Source organism: Otolemur garnettii, unplaced genomic scaffold, assembly GCF_000181295.1.
Source record: "Otolemur garnettii isolate 467f Iridium unplaced genomic scaffold, OtoGar3 scaffold00012, whole genome shotgun sequence".
Lineage (NCBI taxonomy): Eukaryota > Metazoa > Chordata > Mammalia > Primates > Galagidae > Otolemur > Otolemur garnettii.
In genome coordinates, this window is record NW_003852407.1 from 2,718,162 (window position 1) to 2,741,727 (window position 23,566).

The 23,566-nt window shown below is 47.8% G+C and overlaps 1 protein-coding gene across 1 annotated transcript in view; it reads right to left on the reverse strand.

Annotated features, from left to right (window-relative positions):
* Nucleotides 1-14,486, reverse strand: part of MAPK4 (mitogen-activated protein kinase 4) — a 56,776-nt gene extending 42,290 nt beyond the window's left edge. Inside the window, exon 1 of the mRNA XM_003784704.3 lies at nucleotides 13,813-14,486. Coding sequence (XP_003784752.1) covers nucleotides 13,813-14,358 — 546 coding nt within the window. The 5' untranslated portion in view covers nucleotides 14,359-14,486. The remainder of the gene's footprint in view (nucleotides 1-13,812) is intronic.
* Between the last annotated feature and the right edge of the window lie 9,080 nt (nucleotides 14,487-23,566).

Here is a 23,566-nt window from a genome sequence, read left to right on the forward strand (position 1 = left end):
TGTTGTTTGGCGGGTCCGGGCTGGGGATTCGAACCCGCCACCTTAGGTGTACATGGCTGGCGCCTTAGCCAGTTGAGCTATAGGCGCTGAGCCATCTATACATTTTATATAAATGGGATCATACAATATAAGACCTTTTCGTGCCTGTTATACCATGGATCAGAATTTCATTCCTTTTTGTGGCCAGAATAGCCAAAACAATCTTGAAAAAAGGTTGGAGGATTCACACTTGTTGATTTCAAAACCTATGACAAAACTTCCGTAGTCAAAATAATATAGTACTGAAATAAGAGAGACATATACATCGATGTAATAAAATTGAGAATCTAGAAATAATCCTCTCATTTACAACTTATTGATATGGTCCAAGATAATTCGATGAGAAAAAGCTAATGTCTTCAACTAATAGTGCTCTTTTAGACACGCAAAAGAGTGAAGGTAGGTCCCTACCTCATACCACATATAACAATCCATTTAAAAAGGATCAGAGACTTAAGTGTCAGAGCTGAAGCCATAAAACTTTAAGAAGTCATAGGAATAAATCTTCATGACCTTATTTCAGGCAATGGTTTCTTAAATATGACACAGCAAACAAAAGCAACAAAAGAAAAAATAGATGAACTCGACACCATCACAATGAAAAACTTGATCCAGAATGTGAATTTTTGGCAAATCATTTATCTGACAAGGGACTTATATTTAGGATATTTAAAAAACACCTTATAATTCAAAACCAGAAAAACAAATAACCCAATTAAAAATGGGCTAAGGGGTCAGGCAGAGTGGCTCACTCCTGTAATCTTAGCACTTTGGGAGGCCAAGGCGGGATACTTGAGGCCAAGAGTTTGAGCCCAGCCTGAGCAACGTAGTGAGACCCTGTCTCTACAAAAATTTTTAAAAAATTAGCCAGGTATGGTAGCAGGTGGCAATAGTCCTAGCTACTTTGGAGGCTGAGGTGGGAAGATCACTTGAGCCCAAGCGTTCAAGCCTGCTATGAGCTATGATAATGCCATCGCACTCCACCCTGATGATAGAGCAAGACCCTGTCTCTTAAAAAATAAATAAAGGCAAAGGATCTGAATAGATAGTTTTCCAAAGACAGCCAAATAGCACATGAAAAGATGCTCCACATAATTAGCCATCAGGAAAATGTAAATCAAAATCACAATAAAATACTCCTTCATACCCACTAGAATAAAATACCACTAAAAAATACCACAATAAAATACCACTTCATACTCACTAGAAAAAACTCCCCAGAAAATAACAAGTGTTGTAGAGGATATAGAGACATTGAATTCTTATACATTGCTAGCCGGGATGTAAAACAGTGCAGCCACTTTGGAAAATAGTCTGGCAACTTCTCAAACAGAACCGTATGACCCAGTAATTCCACTCCTAGGTACATACCCAAGAGAAACTCAAAACATATGTCCACATAAAAACTTGATCACGAATGTTCACAGTAGCATTATTCATAATAGGCAACACAAATGTCTGTCAACTGATAATGAATAAATATAATAAAAAGAAATGAAGTACTCATACCTGCTTCTACCACATGGATAAAGCTTGAAAACAGTGTGCCAAGTAAAACATGTTAGCCACAATGGACCACATATTATGTAATTCCACTTACATGGCATGTCCAGAATAGGCAAATCTACAGATAGAGGAAGCAGATGAATGGCTGCCTAGGGCTGGGGAGATGAGGGACTTTGAAGGGCAGGGGAATAGTATTCTTTGGGGGGTGATAAAATGTTCTAAAATTAATTATGGTAATGGCACACAACTCTGATTATACTAAAAGCCATCCACCAAATGGGTGAATTGTATGCAATGTTAATTATATTTCAATAAAGTTTAAAGGCAAATATAAAGCATTGTTCAACTGAAAGGAATGCTCACAGTGGTGGCCTTTTCCCAATCAGCTGTGTGGTAGAGCAGTGATCTCGGGGTGGCTCTGTGGGAATCTATGTTCCTACGAGGGAGGGTCTGAGCCTCAGTAAGTCTCCAGTGGGGAGAGGGGGTGGGAGGTGGAGGAAGCAGTGTGGGGGCCCTGGGAGAGGCCAGCAGGAGGGACCTAGGAAGGTGAGAGATGGGGACACGGCACAGGAAGAGAGCCCAAGACCCAGGCATGATGCCTTCCTGTCCTGGCTCCATCTCGGCTCACTGCGGGGCCCAGGGAAGGTCACAGAGCTGCTCTGTGCTCCATTTCCTCATGGGAGAAGCAGAAGCCAGTGCCCCCACCCCTGTGTCATGATTCCTCCCTCCTCTCATCACAGAGGGTACACAGGAGAGTTCTCAAGTTCTGGAGCTGTGCCCAGTTGCATCAGCTGCTGTTCCAGGTCCCTGGAGGCAGGTCTGGTATCAGCTCTGCCTCTCATTAAGCAGTGGGGCCTTGGAAGAGCTTCTGAACCCCAGGGCTGTCTCATCCTCATCTATCAAGTGAGGACAATAATTCACCTTACCTGCCTCCCTTACAGGGTCAGATGGAAGATCTAGAGTTACCGTGGGTGGGAAAGAACCCTTCAGGACACATTACTGTGAATTGCAGGAAATGTTTCATGGTAGCTATAAGGACATCAATCCCCCAGCTACAGAAGCCATTGGCTATCCACTCTCTCCCACTGGCTTCTGACCCACATGGCGTTTGCAAATTGGTTGGGGTCAGGGTTGGGAGAGCCACTAGGAACCAGAGGACACAACTAAGGCCTGCAAAGAAACAGACCCATGAAAATGCAGTCCTCCCAGCCTGGGCTCCTCTGAACTCAGATCGTGGGCTACTGAAAGCCACTTCACACGTAGTGACTCCTCTGGCCTGAGAAACCAGGCCAGGCAGGTCTTTGCACTCCAGGGCCTGCTCCTCCACCTTCATGGGGAACTCTGACTCCACTTCCAAAATAAAAGGCACTGAAAATCAGAAAACTTCATCCTTGAGAAGATTTCAGGAGAGTCCCACAGATCACAAATCCATTGTTGCGCTCACTGATGGGGCACTCATGGTGGCTCTAGACAATAGTAGTTCTACATAGAAGATGCAGCCAAAAAAAAAAAAAAAATCATCACCACACCCTAACGTCTCTCACATCCCAGAGAAATCTGCTGACCATGTCATCTGGGGACCAGAGATGAGGCCACCATGGTGGGACAGGGAGAGCAAGGGATAGGTCTCCTTTCTAGTTGCCTTCACCCAGGAAACAAAGGGATCTTGTCAGTGTGTGACAGGCTGATGAGAGCAAGTGTGAGGCCCTGGGGAGAAGGAAGCCGCTGCAGCTGGGGCCTGCCCGTCTCACACTGGCAAGGCCAGGCCAGGCTGCTCACTTGCTGTTACTCTGTGCATCTGGCCAGGGGTGTCACTGGTAGACCTCTGCATGAGCCCTCCGTGAAGGCCACGCCCTGCTCTCTGGTCTGTGGAAGGTGGTGGGGTGCTCATAGCCAGGATCTATTCTGATGGGTCACTGCCAATGTCTGAGCAGATGGGTTGGCCCAAAGCTTACCAGTTGTTGAATATTTTGAACATTAGCTGTACATATAACCTCAGTACTAGAACCAGCCTTTGGCCAGCTTGCAAAAGTATCAAAGTATAATGGCTCCCCATTTTGGACTCCTTTTGAGTTAAACGCCCTCCCCCTAGCCCAGTGCTTCCTTATCAATCCATTTTCACAAGTTTTTCCAGTAAAGGTTTTCTGCCTCTTCCCTACCCTTCTTCACAGAGCATGGTCAGCCACTCCAATAAATTTTACTGTCAGTGGTAGAATTTCAGGTTATCTCAGAATACAGACCCCCCTCTGATAGTGACTAATAACCATTGTGAAAAATAGCTATGATTTCCCGAGTGCCTCCCCGATGCCCAACACGGGGGTGAGCACTTCATTTCATTCACTCCTCACACAGTCCTGTAGATGCAGCAGCCTGTGGCAGGTTAAGGAAGTTGCTCAGGGTCACATAGTACCAGTCAGCACCCACTCACTCCACCTGTGAGGAGGGTACTCTACTTCCCAGGAGTATGACACCCCACTGTGAGCCTGTCTGCAGTCCCTGGGAAGGGGGTAAGACCCATACATGTGACACAGCGGGCACGTCATAGCAGAAGGCGGTCGAGGGTCCCTACCCATGTCCTCTTGGGCCATGTGCTGGCCTGCCTGACTCTTCTCCCTCAGCAACTGAATAATCCAGGTTCTTTTTGCAATAAACCAAATTCTTGGTAAACTTACTCTTGCAGCAAACTTCTCTGACCTCCATCTGAAAAGGTTACCGTGATAAAACCATGCATGTTCATGTCACCCATTTTGGGTAATTATAGAAAGATAAAAAGGAGAAAGAAAACCATGCATCATCCAACCATTATTAACATTTTGGAGCTTTTACTGTTTTTATATGTAGTTCTTTCCTCCTTGTGTAAAACTGCTATATTTGTACCTTCTACATAACTCTGTATCTTATTCTTATACACACATTTTCCATATTACGGCAAACTTTTCAAAAATGCCATTAGTCGCACAATATTCTGTCTAGTGGATGAACCATGGTTTACCTAAGCATGACTGAACCTCTAACACAATTTTGTAAGATTAGATTTTCAGCTGTCAGATTTTCCCTAAGTAAAGGGGTGATGGTTGCCAACATCTGTGCTCCGTGCATCTAGGAATTAAAAGTGCCACAGCTGATCATGTCGTTTGAACTTGGCTTTTTAACTTAAGGACAAGTTTAAAATTGTACTGAGGTAGAATAAGAGGGATGTTCTCAGCTGAGTCTCAAAAGGCATTTAGATAAATCCCTGAGGACATCTTCATGGACAATGAAAAAACATGGGTCAGACAATTCATAATTATGGAAATTGATGAAGACCTCCCCCGAAGGGAGGTGTTTAGTGGCTGTGAGGACATGTTTTAATCAGTGATATGGGTAAGGTCATAGAAGACAGGCTTATAAATTATGAAGCTGTAAGGGACAGATTATGTGATAGAACAATGATCCAAACAATCTCATCAGGTTACAATATTTGCGGGAAGCCAGGAAGATCTACCAAGGATAAGGGTAGTGGAAGTCCTGTCCTTGGGCCAAAAATTAACCATGGACATGTGAAATAGAGAATAGAGACCTAACAGAAGTTAGCCAGCTACAGGCTCAATATGAGCCGGCATTTGGACAAGGCTACTGAAAAACCCATGGGCGGCCTTCACAGTGCACCATTGATAGAGTAGGATGGGGTGACCCTGTGCTGGTTAAATCACGTGGGACCCTTTCTGGAAGACACATTTTAAGAAAGGGTCTGACAAAGGGGAGAAGTCACTGAGAGGGCAGTCGGTGTAGCACGAGCTCTGGAAACGCTGTCATCTCAACAGCCACCGAAACAGTGGAGCTCAATGGCCTACCACATGGAGTCTGAGCCATCCCTGGGCTTTTAAATCCCACTCTGCCATTGACTATCTGGGTGACCTTGAGCAAATTACTCTCCGGGCCTTCATGTCTTCACCTATAAAATGGGGACAACAATAGCAACTGTGACATTAGGTTGTTATGAAGATGAAGTAGACTAATAATCAGTACTCTGATACTTTTGCAAGCTGGCCAAAGGCTGGTTCTAGTACTGAGGTTATTAGAGCACTTTCTGAATATTAGTGGGGAAAGATGAAAGAATTCTAGATTTAGAGGAATGTGAAATCTAGAATCCTCTAGATTTAGAGGAACATGGCAGATGACTTCAGATATTTGACAGTGCTCCGAGGAAGAGAAATCATGCTTTATCCCGAGGACCACACTGGATTCAACAGAAAGGCAGAGGCTTGGCTCGCCATAAGTCAATAAGCAAGTATCGAGCAGGTATCATGGTCCAGATACTATGCTCAGTGCCAGAAATAAAGAGATAAATGAGATGTGCTCTTTCTTCTGGGCTCTCCGGGTCTTTCTGGGAAGAGGCCTGTAAACAGATCATCACATTAACGTGGGGATAACAGCTGTGGGTGGCCTGGGGAAGGTGTGATGAAGTCAGAGCCAGGACATTTGAGCAGGGTTGGCAGGGATAAGTAGGAGGTTATGTGGGAGCAGAAGGAACAGCGTGTGGGACCAGGGCTGTTACCAGTACAGCATTTTCCAGGGAATGGTGACAGATCAGGGATGTTACAACACCAGGCAATGATGTGGCAGCAGATGAAGTGAGAAGGGCTAGTGTCTCCCAGCTTGCGGATGTGTCCACGGAAGGACAAGGTAGCCACGGAACTCAGCAAGATCACAGCAATGCGATGCCTCACCCCCTGAGCCTTCTGTTTCTTTTCTTTTTTTCTGAGAGAATCACAAAGGAAATCTTTCTTTCTTTCTTGTCAGAGAGAAAGAGTCACACTCTGTTCCCCAGGCTATAGCACCCAGCTTACTGCATCCTCAAACTCCTGGGGTCCAAGTGCTTCCTTGCCTCATTAGCCTCCCAAGTAGCTGAGACTATAGGCACTTGCCATGACTCCTGGCTAAATTTTCTTTATATTGGGGTCTCACTCTTGCTTAGGCTGGTCTTGAACTCCTGAGCTCAAGAAAGCCTTCTGCCTTGGCATCCCAGAGTACACATAGGCATGAGCTACTGCACCCTAAATTTATTTAATTTTTTAGAGCCAGGGTCTCACTATGTTGCCCAGGCTGGTCTTAAACTTCTGGCCTTAATATTCCAAAGTGCTGGGATTACACCTTATGAGCCACTGTGCCCAGCCTGAACCTTCTATTTCTATACTACTGGCTTCTCAATAGGCTTCCACAGCCAAGACCAAAGAAATAAAACACATTTTAGTAAAAAAAGGGAAAAAGATTCGATTCAATTTTCTAATTACCCTATTCAGGATAAGCAAAAGAATACCACCTTTGGAATATGACAGGGTCCTGTCCCATGACATTTCCGATTTGAGAGTTGTCAAGGTGGAGAGACCAGAGCAGGCGCTGGGTTTGGGATCCTCCCCACCAAGACTGGAGATGCTCCCCGTGGGGGGGGGGGTTCTTCTCCCAGCAAATCCCAGGTATGAAGAAAGGAGGGCTCATTATTCAACACTTATCCCCCAGGCTCCCCACTTAATCCCATTCAATAATAGTCATGAAGCAGCCAGAGGCAAAGGACGCATTCTGTCCAGGGGCACCAGGGGATGACTGAAGACCAGCTACTCTTCTAGAGTAATGGGGACAGGAAACAAAGCAATGACACTTTGTAAGGACTGAGAGAGAAAATTGTAAATTCAGAATTTTATAGCCAGAGAAAATAAACTTTAAAAAGGAGAGTAAAATATACTTTCCAGATAAACAAAGAGTTTGTCACCGGTGGCCCATGCTCCATGAAATACTAGCTCCTGTCCAGCAGCCCCGGCGGCTGCAGCCTTCCTGCTTCTCCAGTTCTCCTGCAGCTTTGGCACCTGCCTGGGGAATAGGCCGAGGTTCTGAGGAGGGAAGCTATTGATTTCTTTGCGCCATTTAATCAACTGCTGGGCCTTAGTAGAGAACCAGACTCATAGGCACACATAGGAAAGGGTGGCTTGGAGCTGAGAAGGAATGGCCAGTTGTTAGAAGAATGAACAAACGGGTTGATAAAGAGCCACCACTGTCTAAGCCCCAAGCCCTGACTCCTTTGCCTGCCCTCTAGATCTGGCAATAAAGTCAATTCTGGCTTGGCACCTATGGCTCATACACCTAAGGTGGCAGGTTCGAATCCAGCCCGGGCCCACCAAAACAACAATGATGAATGCAACCAAAATATAGCCAGGCATTGTGGCGGATGCCTGTGGTCCCAGCTACTTGGGAGGAGGATGCAGGAGACTCGCTTGAGCCCAGGAGTTGGAGGGTGCTATGAGCTGTGATACCACAGCACTCTACCCAGGGGGACAGCTTGAGGCTCTGTCTCAAAAAAAAAAAAAAAAAAAGTCAATTCTTGGCAAGCCGGGTGCCTGCAGGGCTCTGGCAGGCTTCCTTTCTGATTGGTCATTGCCTGGCCACACCAGTGATTAAAGGTAAGTAACAGTGGGTTGTTTCCCAGGGAGGGAGGCCTGGGTGTGGTACTTTTCTGCCAACTGGGAGAGAAGCCTTTTGCCACCCTCACCCTTCCATCCCCCTTCCCCCCACCCCCACAGGAGGCCCAGGAGTGAAGAGCTGGCCCCTCTGCAGTGGGCCGGGAGGCAGTGAACACCAACGCAAGGAGCATTCCAAACTCGCCCGGGTGTTCAGGGACACTTGACTCTCTAGTACAGCCTCTGTTCTAATCCCTGAGGTCATATTTTTCCCTTTTAAAAAGGGATATTTCATAGTCTTTTAAATAAATCTTTTCAGCTCCACTGATTTGGAATAACATGCTTAATGGCTTAAGAGGAAAGTGACCTTTCCTGTTAGCTGGGCCCTCAGCAGAGTGTCCTTCCACAAGCCCACTTTCCCATGACAGTCTGGCCTCCATGAACAGCAAAGGGCTGGGACACTCCTGGCACCAGCACCGTGGACCACAGTCCTATTCAGGGTCCTGGGCAAGTCCTTGGCCAGTCCCTGCACCTGGGGCTTTGCGTGTGCACCGTGGACACCGCCTGGAACAGATGCGTGGAGATACCAGAGGGTACTCCCTGGATCACCAGTAAAGACCCCATACGGCTCAGCTGCAGACACAAGCCTTCCTCCTGCTAGGTTTAGCTTCAAAAGAACTTGTGCTTTAGGGTGCTTTCTGTGTGTTTTCTCAGGCAGACCCGTGAAGGTTATCTTGGCCTAAGAAGCGATCAGAGGGCGGCAGAGCGGCCAGGGGAGGCAGGAGGTGAGGTCAGTCAACATGATCACACCAGCATGAACCCTGCCGACCAGAGCTCCTCATCAAAGCCTTTGTAAACTGGCTGTGTGTGCCAACACCAGACACCTCTGCCTCCTCTGGGGCCTTGAATTGAACCACAAGCCTTAACAAACTATAGTAATTTCCTGAGCCTTCAACCAAATGCTGAACTGTGAAACTAATGCTTTTGGCTTTTAAATAACATCAAGTAGTTTATACCAGAATGAAAATTATATGTTTTCCAAAATTATTTTTCACATCCCCTGACTAATTGTTAAAATCAAACCTAAACAGAAAACAATATGGTTTAGATTCCTGGTTTGTGTGGAGTCCCCCTAAACTCAGGCTGTGGGGGAGCAGATAGTTTCCATGTGATGTGACTGAGGGCCTACAAAGTCATTTTGCCTAAGACAATCCTTAGAACTCCCTGCCACAGTGCCTGAGACCTCCACCATTACCTACCCCTCCTAATTAAGGCACCTGCTTCACCTATACCTGGATTGGGGGGGGGGGTAGTTGTCTTCACTGGGCTAAAGTTTGAGAACTGCAGGTCTAAGGCCTTAGCAAACACACCAGGACCTTGGGCTTTCTGTCCAAAGATGAGCTATCCCACTTCTTCACATCAATGGTTCCTAGATGTTTGGGAGCATCAGTCCCACTTGCAGGCTTGTGGAAACAGATCCCTGGGCTGCCCTTACAGTCGCTGATTCAGCAGGGCAGAGCTGGGGCAGAGAATCCCAGGAGAAGCTGCAGCTACTGGTTTGAGACCTCATGTTGAGAATCACTTTGCTGGTCTGGTTTTTAAGGAATCCTAATGACTTGTGAGGCAAAGTGTGAAAGCACTCTAATCCAGAATGAAAAAGGAGACAGAGATCTATGAAATGCAGAAGCAGGGCAGCCGGCAGAACACTCAAACTTGCTTGAATGATCCACCACAACACAAGGTCTTTACCCCAACTCTGACGGGCTCTGTTTTCTTCCTTTCCTTCCGGGGCATTTTCTGCCTCCCACCCCTGTGAAAGGCGGGTGGGCAGGCAGGCCCCCAGCAGCCCAGCAAGGACTCTGAGGCAGGAGGAAAGGTGGTTCTTCCTCGAGGCCCCCCCTGGAGGACATGGTCCCCCAGCTAATCAGGCCATCAACGTGCTTCTCGGGCCCTCTGCACACTCCTGCGGGGGTTCCTGACATTTCTTAGGTTTTGCATGGCACTCAGTGAAGTCTTAATGACCCCTTCCCCCCTTTCGGGATCATCCATTTCCCAATAGAATAAATTCAGAGGAAAACACGCTCTGACCCTTCAGCTGCCTCTTCTGAACATTAACAAGGAATAGCCTGCTGAGGAGGTGGGAAGAAAGGGGTTTGTAACAAGACCCCAGCCTGGGAAGCCTCTCAGGTAGGGCCTCATGATTCCCCCTTGGCCACAGTGTCAAGAGCTGAGTCCACATCTCAGTGGAGGGGAAAGTGACATCTGGCGTCTGTCCGGTAGGGCCATGGCGGCTACTTGGGCAAATCCTGCCATTGATTTAGCCTTCTGTACATCCGAGAGCACATCCACGTTTTTCATTTGACTCTAATGAGAATCCTTTGAAATAAGCAGAACAGGAATGACTTTCTCCTCAAGAACATTGAGAAGTGAGGCTCAGAAAAAACAGTAGTGGTGGAGTCAAAACCCTCCTTCTTTCTTGATTGGGAGATCTTTGAAAAAAATCCCTTAAATTAGGAAAAGGACTTTTCCAAGGTCATGCAATTAGTGAGGTGAGTAAGAATAACAGAGACCAGTGTTTCCCAGATGGCTTCTGTTGAAAGAAACCATCAGAGCCTTCCTCACTGCCAGCTCCCCGAGTCTCGGTTGTAGGGAGCCTCTAGTTGCCCTCTGAACTTTGCAAAGACCAAGACCCTAGAGGTGGTGTGCAGAGGGACACATACCCCACACGCTTCCTGCCTATGACTTGGAGCCCCAGTGCTGCCAGCTGCTCATTAGAGACGAGAAGGCCTTTCTCTGGGCATCTCCTTCACTAAACAACATAGCAGGCACCTACGTGTGTCAGGCCCTGTGCCAGCCAAGGAGATGTGGGCACAGAGGACACACACTGTCCACTCATGAGAAAGACAGGGAGAGGGAGAACAAGGCTGCTGGATGCGTGGGAGTCAGGATCCATAAAGCTTTAAGAGGGCTTAAGCTTGGAGCACGTTGCCGATAGATACCATCCTCCAGCACGCTGGACAGAGCAGGTGCACGCGGCAGATGCACACGTCTGACCCCAACCAATCCAGTCTGGAAGAATTATGTGCTCTTTTTCCAAGAGTCAACACTTCTACCCCCAGGGAACCCGTGAGCCCAGTCACTTCCTATCTACGACATGCTGGGAGAGGACTCTTCCTTCTGTTCATTACACAATTCAGCTAAAGGCCACATGTCAGGCACAGTGATCAGACTTCATGAGGGAACCCAAGATGAACATGAGATGGCCCTCATGGAGCCAAGGAAAGCGCAAAGACACAGGCACAGGTGCCCCTGGGTGGAGGAGAGAACAATCAGTGGTGGAAGACACAGGTGTGGGATGGGGAAAGACGCCATGGGAACTCAGAGGAAGGAAAAAGGAATCCCAGCCAGAATCCAGAAAGCCCTCCCTCTTGGGATGTGGGAAAGCCCCAGTGTTGGAGCCCCTCCTGCTGTGGCCCACCCTGTAGGCTCTAGAAAGCCAGTTTCTCTCTGTTTTGAAACGGATCATTTGCCCTAAGTGCCTCACAGCATTCTGAGGATTAAACGAGAACTGATTTAAACGCACACTGGATAAATAAAAGCACCAAATATAAAGCCTGTCTTTACCACTGGGGGAAGAGAGGGCAGAAAGCTAAAAGCAGAAAGCGTGTGAGGGAGGTAGCAGGGTTGGGGTGGGTGGCACTTGCCAAATAGCAGGGCATGGGGTGATGTGAGCACCCACTGGGCTCGTGACCGCCTCCAGTGATTTCTTTAACCTCCCACAGCTAATTTTATTGAAGAGAGCCAGAACATCTAAATTCCTCTGCATGGGGAAAATGAAAGTTCCAACCAGGGAAGGCCTTCCCAGCCCTGAGTGACTGGTAACAACACCACAGCCCGGAACTCACAATGGCTCAGGGGTCCTGTAAGCCTCTGTCTCTCTGCCGCCCAGCACTGGGCCTGGGCTCGGTGTGTGCTCAGCAAGCCCCCATTAATGAATGGATGTCGTCCTTACTGCTCTCCAAGGAATTTTACATACATTCATGGTTCACTTTGATTTTTAACCACAACCCAGAGGTGCATGATTATTATCCCTGTCAAAGATGGGGAAACTGAGGCTCCCAGGGGGGAACAACCATCCATGCCCAGGCTAACACTTTTAGAAGGAAGCCCAGAGCCCTGACATCACCATCACCACCCCAAATTAGTATAATACTGTAGCAATCTTCACTATGACAAGCCATCTTCCCCGACTTCACTGAGGGCCTATTACCCGCTGTTCTGAGCTACTGCTCTGTAACGTTTCATCATACCCTTTTATCAAGGTTACCTTTACCATCCCAAAGGTACTGGCTTGTTCCACTTTAAAAGGTGGTTTTTGTGTCTCCCAGATGTAAGAGTGCTATGGATTTTCTGAGTCTTTTTACCACATAAGAACAGATTTGTCTTAAAATCTGTGCTTCAATTGTTTGGAGTCCCTGCTCCTTAGAAGAAAGAGAAGGAAGAAACAGCTAAGGGTGTCAGGAAGACAGAAGGCCACTGCCTGTATGTTTGTATGCTTGTTTGTTCATTTCTTTGATCTTACCATGGACTTTCTTGCCTACAGGATTTGGCTGGCAGTTTTGACAGATGGCCTGGCTGCAGGAGGGACAGAGGATAAGTTCATGGTTAAGGCGGCTAAGTAATCCATGGCACCAAGGAGCTAGAGGCATCTAGGCTGATTTTGGGTTTGAAATCTGGGCTGGAGCCCCAGGTCCAGCCACGGAGGGGAGGACAGAGAGCTCCGCTCCTCCCTGACCTTGAAGCCTGCCCCTACCCCTGTATCAGGCACATCAGTGCCTTTCTGTGCAAAGTGGTGAGGGAGAGAGAGGGACCAGCCCAAGGGCAGAGCTGCCCCCGCCATGACACACCCCAGTCCCTTGACTGAAAATAGACCCCTGTATACCTACTTCCTAGGACATTTCATTCTAACACGTGATTTTGTAGCATGAAGGTTTTGCCATGAGGCTGGATACCACACCCCCTGCCCCTGTTGAGGGCTGACTGGGGATGGGCTTATCCTGGGCAGCTCAGGGGAACCCCTAAAATGGCAGGAACTTGAGGTGGGGAGGAACAGAATGTCAGAGAATACGCAGCTTCTGAAGAGAGCAGTAGACTAGGCAAGGGGAGATTTGGGCCCTTGAGAACAGGTTAGTGAACTTTCATCTCCACTGGTGTGGTCGGATCAGCTCTAACCCACAGCTGGTGGAACATTTGGTACTCACCATGGGGGGTCTTGATGACAACATCCTGACACCCATGGCTTTCGTATCACACCAAAGGGCAAGGGCATCAGAGTACCCAGGAGAGTGGAGTCATTAGCTGGAGGATTAGTTTATCTGATTAACCTTTTGTGCCCACTTTCCCCTGAGAGACAGGAACACAATACTGGTCAGCATGGATGGGAGGAGGTGGTGAGATGAGCCAGAGCATGAGGCTTGCTGGTGGGAATCTGGGATGAGAGGATGCTAGATGTAACTTCACCAACCACACGGTTTTAAAGCCATAGAATCTAGAGCTAGAAACAATTCTAGAGATCATACAACCTCTGCTTAGTCACGGCCACATGGCAGAGCCAAGACCATAGATGGCCATGTGGTGGTGCCCAAGAACCAGCTCTCCCCCCAAACCCCCAACAGGGATTTGTCAGGCCAGTGATCTTTCTAGCATCCTCTAGCCTCCTCCCCAATACTGATCCTCGTCCTCTCATGATCATGGAGTTAGGCATGCCCTCTGGAACACTGTGAGCATTCCTGAGATTCTATGGACCACCAGGATCCCTCATTCCAGCCAGACGTACCTTGTGTGAATAATGCTGATCAACGATCCTTGCCAACCCAAAATCGCCGATTTTGAGCACGAGGTCCTCTGTGCTGATGAAGATGTTGGCGGGCTTCAGGTCCCTGTGCAGCACGTTGGCAGAGTGGATGTATTTGAGGCCGCGGAGCAGCTGGTACATGAAGAGCTTGGCGTGCTCCTCTGTCAGTGTGCCCTGCTCCAGCAGGCGTGCCAGGTCGGTCTCCATGTACTCCTGGACGATGTAAGCCACGCTGAACTTGAACAGCTCGCCCTGCAGGTCGGCGCCCTTGGGACCCAGCACCTCGTGCACCTTGACGATGTTGTCGTGGTCCAGGCGCCGGATGATCTTGATCTCCCGGAGCGCGTGCTTCATGCTGCGGGAGTCACTCAGGGTGATCTTCTTCACGGCTACCTTCCGGCAAGCCCGGCTGTCCACAGCTGACAGCACCAGCCCATTGACACCAAAGCCCAGGGGCTGGAAGTCAACAAAGCGCCCACCGAGGTCATACCCATAAACATTGGCGATGCAGTCGCCCTTCTCGGCCATGGTTGGCTCAGTGGTCTGGGGCTGCCCGGGTTATAAAGGGGCAGTTGGGAAAGGCTAAGTCCCAGCTAGTGGCCTCCCTAGCACACCTCATTCTGTCAAGCCCCACAGTGAAGGGATGCCTTTTTCTCCAGTGATATCACTGTCACCAGCTCTCTGGAGACAAAAATGGTCTATGTCCACACTCGTTGAGCTGCCTGAGGTGGAGGCTCAGGCAGGCTTCTTAACCTGCATCAGGAGGGCTGCTCCCCAACTTCTGTACTTCCTGAACCTGGTCTGAAGCATAGAATGGCTCATACTTCTTTTAAATCTAGCATCTTGGAAAGAAAAACCAGTATCATCACCTGTGGGAATCCAACGTTTTCTACCATAATGTCCCTCAAAGTAAAAAGAGGCAGAAACTCTCTTCTTTACTTTCCTACAAGGGGTTCTTTCTAGCTAAAATCAAGAGCTGTTTGTTCCTTTACTTAAGATGGTCCAAAGCTCAGTTGTATCACAGCCTCTCTCTATGTTCCAAGGAGTATGAAGGGTTCCCATCAATGGATTCTGGAGGCTTCTTGGGAGTTTCTGTCTATCTCTTCCAGCTCCTCTTCCTATCAGCTCATCTTAGATTCTACAAGCCAAGCCAGTGTGGTAAGAATTGCTTTAAAAAGCTGGTGAAACCAAGGACCTCTTCATGAGCTCTACATCAAGTTACACCTGAGGTCCCAGGTCCAGAAGGAGCTCAGCTGCCAGTACATGATCCTCTGGAGGCTTCACATGTGGGCAGCATCCTCTTCCACTCACTCACCCATGAGACTTTGACGGAGACTGTATTCTGCAGCACCCAGGGAGGATGAAGGAACACGGCATCTTTCAGACCAAGTCTCCTTCCCTGCCAAAGAAATAACGTTGGGTAAATTTCCACATTCCAGCTTCCAACACCTTCCCACTTGCGTCTTTTGTTAACCAGCCCAAGTGTTATTTGATCTGTCCAGCCAGCTGAAACACTGCTTGCTCAGAGGATTCCAGGCTCTGCCCAGCCACCCCTCCTGCCGTGTGCAGCATGTCCCTAGAAGAGGGAGAAGACAAATTGATTTGATAAGACCATCAGATGGTGTGCCTTTTATGTCAGTGCCTGTTCCCCCAAGGTCAACACGTGCAAATTACTGGGGGAAGGGAATTATCCCTTCTGACCTTTGCAAAATAAATTTGTCATGCTCTCCAAACACACACATCAGAGCTAGCCTGGAAGGGTGAGAGTAGGAAGTAGCTAGCTGCAGACAGAAAACAAAAGATTGATATCTTGTCTTTGCAGTTGGGACCCTTTCCTCCTTCTTTTGCAAATGCCTTTGAATATTTTAAGAGAGAATTTGCCAGGGATTGAGATTTGTATCTCTTGTTTTTCACGTAGGTGGCAGAAGCACATATACCAAATACAAAGAAATTGTATTGCCGCCCATAAAAAAGGGAGTCTCTTTGCCCAGAAGCCAGGGAACAGCTTTCCCAGCCCTACACCAGTATCAGCCTGGTGAACTGCATTCCAGAAAGGGGAAGGACCTAGCTCTTCAAAACTATGGGTCAAATCCAAGCTTCAATGTGCCCCCTGGTGGCTGTTGACTCAAATTACAGGTACAGACCAAAGTGGGGAGTGGGAAAAAATCCCTGCAAAACTAGCAAACTATATTCAAACCTTTGTACTAAAGGCATTATCATAGCTTCTTCATAAAGTCCATGGAGACACAAAGAAAGAACATTGTATCCAGCACAAACGAGTGCATCTGGCTGGGCTGCTGCTTAATTCTTACTATACTGCAGGGCCTTCTATGAGGACAATTTCCTATCTCAACTCTACACAATTCTGCAAATGATAAATGAAGCAAAAAAAAAAAAGTCAACTCAATGTTTTGAAATTAAGGGAGGAACTATCAGGTGAGATAGATTTACTGAAATAGTAAATAATGTGACCCCCCTTAACACTTCTAATGAAAGAAATTTTGCCAAGAACATAGTGATTGCTCAATGGGTATTAGTTATTGTTGCTGTTTTTAAAACATACTCTTACATTTGAGTAAGATGTACTTACTATTCTGATAATTTATCAGAGCTTCAGCAATTCTACTCTGCATGTTTTTATTGGGGCCCACAGTAAACCAATCATAGACTTACAGAATTTCAGATTGTGAAGCAATGTGAGTACCCTGGTCCTTAACTGAGGATGGTATTGCCTCCTTGTCTTGTTTGATGAAGAGTCATCCCTAACTGAACATCCCTATTCATGGATAACTGGCCTCTACCCTTACAGCCCCAAAAGCCAAGAGCACTTCCATGGATAAACACTGATTCTGTTTCAAGTTCTCACTTTGCAAGTAAGGACACTGGGTCAGAGAGCACCAGCTTAGTGCCTCCAGCATGGACAGGTCAACATGCACGGGATGAATGGATAAACAAATACCATTCACCCAGAGGATGCCTCGCCACTTACAGACAGTGCCAGGCTGCCTGGATCCCCAGCTCAGGAATTGAAGAGCCACCACAATTCCTCATTTTGAGGCCCCTCTGATTCCTGTCACCCAAGTCGGGTAACTGCAACTAAACTGAGCTGCTTTTACTTTTTATCAATATGCCTGGTCTGACTCCCAAGGGCACAACAAAGAGAGACAATTCCATATTTTGCTTTATGAAGAGGGGTGCTTATGCCTTCTTCCCTGCCAGGCTCCCGCTGGGTTGCAAACAGAGACAGAAATGAGCACCTAAGGGGGAGAGATGACATCACAGGCAAGCTGAAAAAAGGATGTTTGTGATCAGCTGCAATGCAGATAATCTGGAATAATTAAGAGGTTCTTTATCTTTAAAGCTCTTTCTTTTTCCTCTCAAATGTGGGAGGGACCCTCTCCCCATGTGTATGTCTTTCTCTGAGGTCTCCCCAGCACACTGTCAGCTTTGGGGGGCAAATAGCATGTCAGTGGGAAGGCTCGATTCCAGCCACTCCACCTTCCTTACAGCCTCTAAACCAGTGGTTCTCAACCTTCCTAATGCCATTGCCCTTTAATACGGTCGCAACCCTCAGGTTCAATTCCTGTCTGCTTCTCTCCTTGTGCATTTTCAGTTCTCTTGCTCCTCCCTCCTTGTCCAAATCCTCCCTGTCATTCAGAATCCAGACAAAGTCTTGCTTTTTCTCCAAAGTATCCACCCCAGTTCTCTGTGACAGTCCTCCTTTCTTTGAACCCCGTGGCAATCGTGTATACTGTGTTTGAGATTTACCATGTACTAGACCGGGCTGTTAGTTAACTTTGCATGTGTGTCCATCTCCCAACTAGACTGTGAGCTTGCTTCCCAAGCCCAGGGGAAAAAGTCTGCATAGAAAATAATAACTGGGTGAGAAGGACTCGAGTACCATTTAGTATGCCCATAAAATTGCGATGCCCATGTTTCCTGGATTGTCAGCTGTCCCTGGCTGTGTTTGTTTGCCCCTCAGTGCCACTCGTTCAAAAGGGCTCTTCTCACAATAAGCCCCAATCACTCAGTCAGACTTATATGTCTGAAGTTCTTTGCTTTTACTATTATCTTCTGCTGAGACTCTGCCTCTCTTAGAATTCTAGTGCACTAACCAAGCAGCCCTTGTCTGACCATTTCTCTGTTCTCATTTGAGTTTACAGTCAGTTATCTCTTCTCAATCTTCTTCCATGTTTTTTTTCCATTTCCTCTATAATTTCTATGGAAAACCTCACCTTTCTCTGCAGATGAACTGATTACAAATCATCAACTATCTAAGAAGTCTCAAAGGAGTGGTCCATTCCTTACACAATATACAGAAAGGTGTGAGCCCATCAACACTGGAATTGCCCACCGGGGCTGTGGAGTGGGGATGGCAGCTCTTGGCATGATGTAGCTTCTCAAGGAAAAGCCTCACCACCCCCAATTTGGAGGTGTTGGCTTAGAGCTGCTCTGAGTCACGGGTATGATTGCAAATTCAGAAAGTTGGCATTCACTGTGTATGGAATGGTCACTGGGTCAGTCATGCTCCCAGCAAGAGGCATGCACATTGCTCTTGCAAGGGTAGTTCATGCCCCCATGGTTCTGTGGCAAGCATGATAATAAAACACAGGAATAGACATTTCTGCCATCAGGACACCGAACAATGGCACTTAGGTGTCCACTGATGTCTCACTGACTCCCCAGCAATGGCTTATGTGAAGCCAATTACTTATTCTCCCATTCATCTAGCCTTTTAACATGTGGAGACAAACCAGAGAGATAGGATCATGTGTGCCAACTGTCCCTTCCTGAGATTCCTGGAGCTCTGATTTACAAATCAGCTTTGGAAAGTCTAAATTTAGATTCACCTCCTGCCTGCTCAGATCCTCTCAAACCGCACGCTCTTGACTTTTGACAGGAGCTTTGGCCCCCAGCAAGGTGCTGACATGTCACACACACCACTTTCTTCCTTTTCCTGAACACCCCCAAATTTGCGGGGAATCCTTCTCCTGTGGGCAGACGCTTACAGCTGACCGGGCTATACCCCATACAATTCTAGGTGGCACCATTCCTATTACAGTCGGGTCTGTCTGACTCTAAGGTTCACGATTCTGATTTGTCACTGTTCTATGTGAATGAAGTCCTCTAGACCTGGGATAGGCAAACTTTTTCCATAAAAGGCCAGAGCAACTGAAGCTTCATCTGCACTTACTGCTCTGCTCCCCGTTGCTCACATTGCTCTTGCCAGACTGGCAGCAGCATTAGAATCTTGTAAGCGCACGAACCCGACTATAAATTGCGTGTGCGAGGCATCCAGGCTGCATGCTCCTTATGAGAATCTAATGCTGATGAACTGAGGTGGAGCTGAGGAGGTGATGCTAGTTGGGGAGCAGTTGCAAATACCGATTATCATAGCAGAGAGGTTTGACTGCACAGAGACCATAATAAATCAAATGCTTGAAGACTAATAGCAAAACCATTCCTCCCACTGGTCCATGGAAAAAATCATCTTCCATGAAGTCAGTTCCTGGTACCAAAAAGATGGGGGACCACTGACCTAACAAACTAGGCACAGGGTTGGTCTAGGTAGGAAAAAAAGAGGTAAAGAGCACATGGATTCTGATCTCAGGAAGCTTGTATTCACATCGGGAGAGAGGAACCACAGCAACAATTGCAAAAACAATCCAGGAACATTTCGGGCTAACTACAGGATGCCTGCGGCAAGTGTAGCAGGAATCAGGACCAGTCAGCTCAGGCAGAGAGGTTCCCGGAGGCAGCTTCTGAGACAGTTCCAATGGTCTTGGCCTCTTGGTTTTCAGGCCCTGTGTAATCCACTCCCTTAAAGTGTGAGCTGACCTTGTAGACTCACTTCTAAGCAAGAGAACATGGCAGGAGTAATGGGATGTCACTTCTGAGGTCTGGTTATATAAAAAGACTGTGGGTGATCACTCTGTCTCAGGGGAGCCAGCTGCTGTCACATAGCAGCCCTGTGGGGGGACCTGTGGGTGCTCTTGGAAGCAGATATCCCCCTGCTGAGCCTTGAGATGACCACAGCTCAGCCTAACAGCCTGACCGAAGTCTCATGAGAGACCTTGACTCAGAATCCCAACTAAGAGTCCTCACCCTCAGGAACTGTGATAACCAATGTTGTTCTTAAGCTGCTCAACACTGAGGTGTCTGTTATACAGAAACTGGTAACTAACAGAGAGGAAGGACTTGAAGACCCATGTTGTAGAGAAGAGGCCTGGAAAAATCCTCTCTGGGTCTGGAGTCCTGGGTCTTACCTGGCTTGGATCTCATCAGCCAGACAGAACCTTGCTTCTTTTGTCACTGATATAACCCAGGGTCCAGCGCAGTATCTGGCATATGGTAAGGACTCAATAAGTAAACATCAGCTGACACAGGAATGGCTATGTGTTTGCAGTCAGATTGTAGTAAGCCAAATGGAAAGATAAATTTTAAAAGCATCACTGAAGTCTTGGGACGCTTTAAATCCCTCTAGGGTTGAGTGGAGGCTGAAGGTGGGGGTTCAACCGGCCCCCCCAAAGCACAATGACCAGATGGCATTTCCTCATCGAGTCCAGACTCATCTCCTGATCTCTGTTCTTTACCACTGAGACTCAGCTGGAATTAGGGGACAAGCTCCTCCTGCTCTTTCAGCTTTTGAAATCAAGTGCAGCTCCCTCCACCCAGGAGGCGACTGGGCTAGAGCGGTTCATGGGCAGTATCTATGCACACTTGGAGTTCCTTTTTCTTTGTAGAAACCCCACACACTCACAGATGGCTGCTCCTGCCATTTCCAGGATGCCGACCTTGAGCTACACTTACTGTACCCAGCTTCTCTCATGCCCAGTACCATTCCCAGCCAAGGGCCTGGGATGACCCTCCACATCCTGGCCAGCAGGACACCAACTGAGCCAAGCCAAAAGCACAGTATAGTCTAAAATGTTTAAGCAGATGAGCTACTATCAGGCTTCTGCCCAGGACAGACCGCAGGTGAGCCTTGTTCTCTGGGACGTCCAGTTTGCAGAGACAATAAATACCTTAGTGTCCCTGTGGTGCCATCCACCCTGGGTTGTGATTGTTGGGGACACCTCAAGAAAGAAACAGGGCTGAGGGTTGACTAGAGGAAAGCAACTGAAAGCCAAAAGAAAAAAGTGTGCAGAAGGAACATTAGCCTCTAGGGTAGGGGCTCTCTCTTCCTCAAAGTGTAAACCCCAGAGCTTTCAGGCTTCACTCTGTCTTTCCTTTAAAAAATTATATAACCAGCCAAAAAGAACAAAGACTTCCCAGGCCTCCCAGCAATACTAAAATAGCACAGAGAGAAAACCCTGGCTGCGTTGTAGGAGCTCCAGCTCCACATTAGCAAAGCTGGGGAAGGGGAGCTGCCTGGGCCCCTGTGTGTGAGCTCTGGGGGCCCTGGCCGTGGGCACAGTGCCAGGCTGCACAGAGGGCCCTGGCCCAGGCTACAGACTATAGGCCTGGCTTCCTGCCCAAAGTGTGGCAGGGGTCCATGTGTACACAGGTGTGTAAATCCTTCTGATTTTAAATGATTCCTACGACATGTGACCTTTATAGATTCAAGGGGGGAAACATCTCGATTCTTTTTTCAAGGAAGGAGATCTGAGATAGAAGATGATAGCCTCTTCTGAAATCTGAAGCAGTACAGTTATGAATTCAGTGGCTAAATAAGGTGAGGTTCCATTTGGAGCTTGCTTTGTTTGGGCTGTGTTCTGAAGGGAAGCTGTCCCAGCCAAGGACCGAGCTTCTCCGAGGCAGAACCTGCATCTGTAATTCTCCTGCACTTGCTCAAGCACTTATTGAATGGTGCCCATGGGCTGCTGTGCCTTCCTTAAGTTTGGAGATTCTCACAAATGCAGAGAAGACACAGCAGCCCATGGGCACCATCCAATAAGTGAGCTCACATTTAGTAAGCCATCCTGGAAACGCAAAAAGTCCCTGTTCCTGCCAGAGCTCAGGGTTCAGACCTGAGCCTTTCTGCCAAATTTTGGGGCCCATTAATGGGACCATTTATACCCTACCTGCAGGGTTAACCCATAGCAGGGCTGCTCAAAGAGTCCTGGTTTGGAGCTATGGAAGGAAGCATCATTCTGCTTTCAGACCAGAAGTGGCAAATATGTGTCATATGTACTGCTAGGACGCCACTTTGTGCCTATGACAGACACTGATGATCTATCTTCACTCTCCCCTGAGAGCCTCTGCCACGCACCCAGAGCTGGCACTCAGGCAAAACTATCAGCAGCGGTGACCGTGACTCTGACCTCACACTCCCGTTGCTAATAGGACCGAGACTTGTCTCCCTGGCACACAGTCCAACTCAGCTGGCATTTACTGAGGGCCTCCCAGGTGCTGGGCACATCACACACACTTAACAATGTTTGACGTGAAGTGTCACAGTAATGCTGTGCGGTAGGTGCTACGCTTCAATCAACACAGCAGGATGCCTGGCGCACACTGGGTGCTCCACGGGGCCTGTGTTCCTCCTCTTCTCTCCGTTTTGTACAGTGGAAGCGACTTCCTCAAGGTGACACACTAGAAAGCGGTAGTGCCTGTGTCCTAGTCCAGGGCCCTCTGTCATCTCCTGGGGGGCTTCCTGTTATGGAGCAACCCCCCCATCCCTCCCATACTTGAGTGCTCACTCTTGGTTTTCTAATTTTCCGAGTTTCTTGGAGAAAAAGGATTTATCTTGCTTTCTTAAGTCGCCTTCGAAATGGAGATCTTTTCTGAAGGTCTCTAGCCTCTGATCTTGTGTCTTCTTCCTGAACTTGACTCACCAGCCCTATACATCGTCTTTCAGTCCATTGAAAATGGCATGTTTTCCTGGCCTCTGGGCCTTCACACGTGCTATTATAGTTTAGTTGGGAAAATTTACCCCTCCTTTCACCTGGTTAATTCTTACCCACTTTTTAGGTCTAAGTATAAATATCTCTTCCTCCAGGAAGCCTTCCTAATGTTTTCTTTCCCTCCTGAGACGAGCTCGTCATTCAGGTTGTGTCCCCTGTTCCCGCCTTCATGTCCCTTTTATCCCTTTCTGTCCCAGCTTTAATTGTATGTGTTTAATATCTGCCTTGGAAGCTGGGCAGGGCAGGACCCCATGGTGTCCACTCCTCTACTCCTGCCCAATTCCTAACCTATTCTATAATAAATATCTTGTAACAAATGCCTCCTGCGAAGCTCCACACTCCAGCTCATCATTTACAAATTCCAGCTTGTCATACTCGCTTTTTTCTTCCCCATGAGGACGCCAACTAGACATGAGAATTTCACAAGCCTTATCTGATTAAAATCCTGGATTCAGGCCCTTTACATTTCATAGAGTTCCTGACTTCCTTCCACCAGGCCTGAGCCCTGCCTTTTGCCCCATCATGCTGGCTCATTATCCAGCCGCACGGCCACCCCCTGAGATTCCCATGGCGGCTAATCATTTACAGGGTTGTGCTCAAAGGCAAAAAGAAATCTTTCCTAGAGCAGAGAAATATGTTCTGTCTCCTGGTGATAGCAACTCTCTGCTCACCAGTGACAGAAGTGGCATTTTCACAGCTCAAGTCAACAATCCCTGGGCCAGGCGGGGTTGTCCTAGCTGAGGAAAGCTGAGGCTGGGATTCTGAGGCCTGGTCCTAGTCTTGTGTTTGCCTGTGGGCTCTTTGACTGAGGGGTCTCATCTCTGGGAAGAAGGAAGAACCATGCTGCCTGCGTCCTCAGGGGGCAGGGAACACAGGCTGACCCTAGGAAA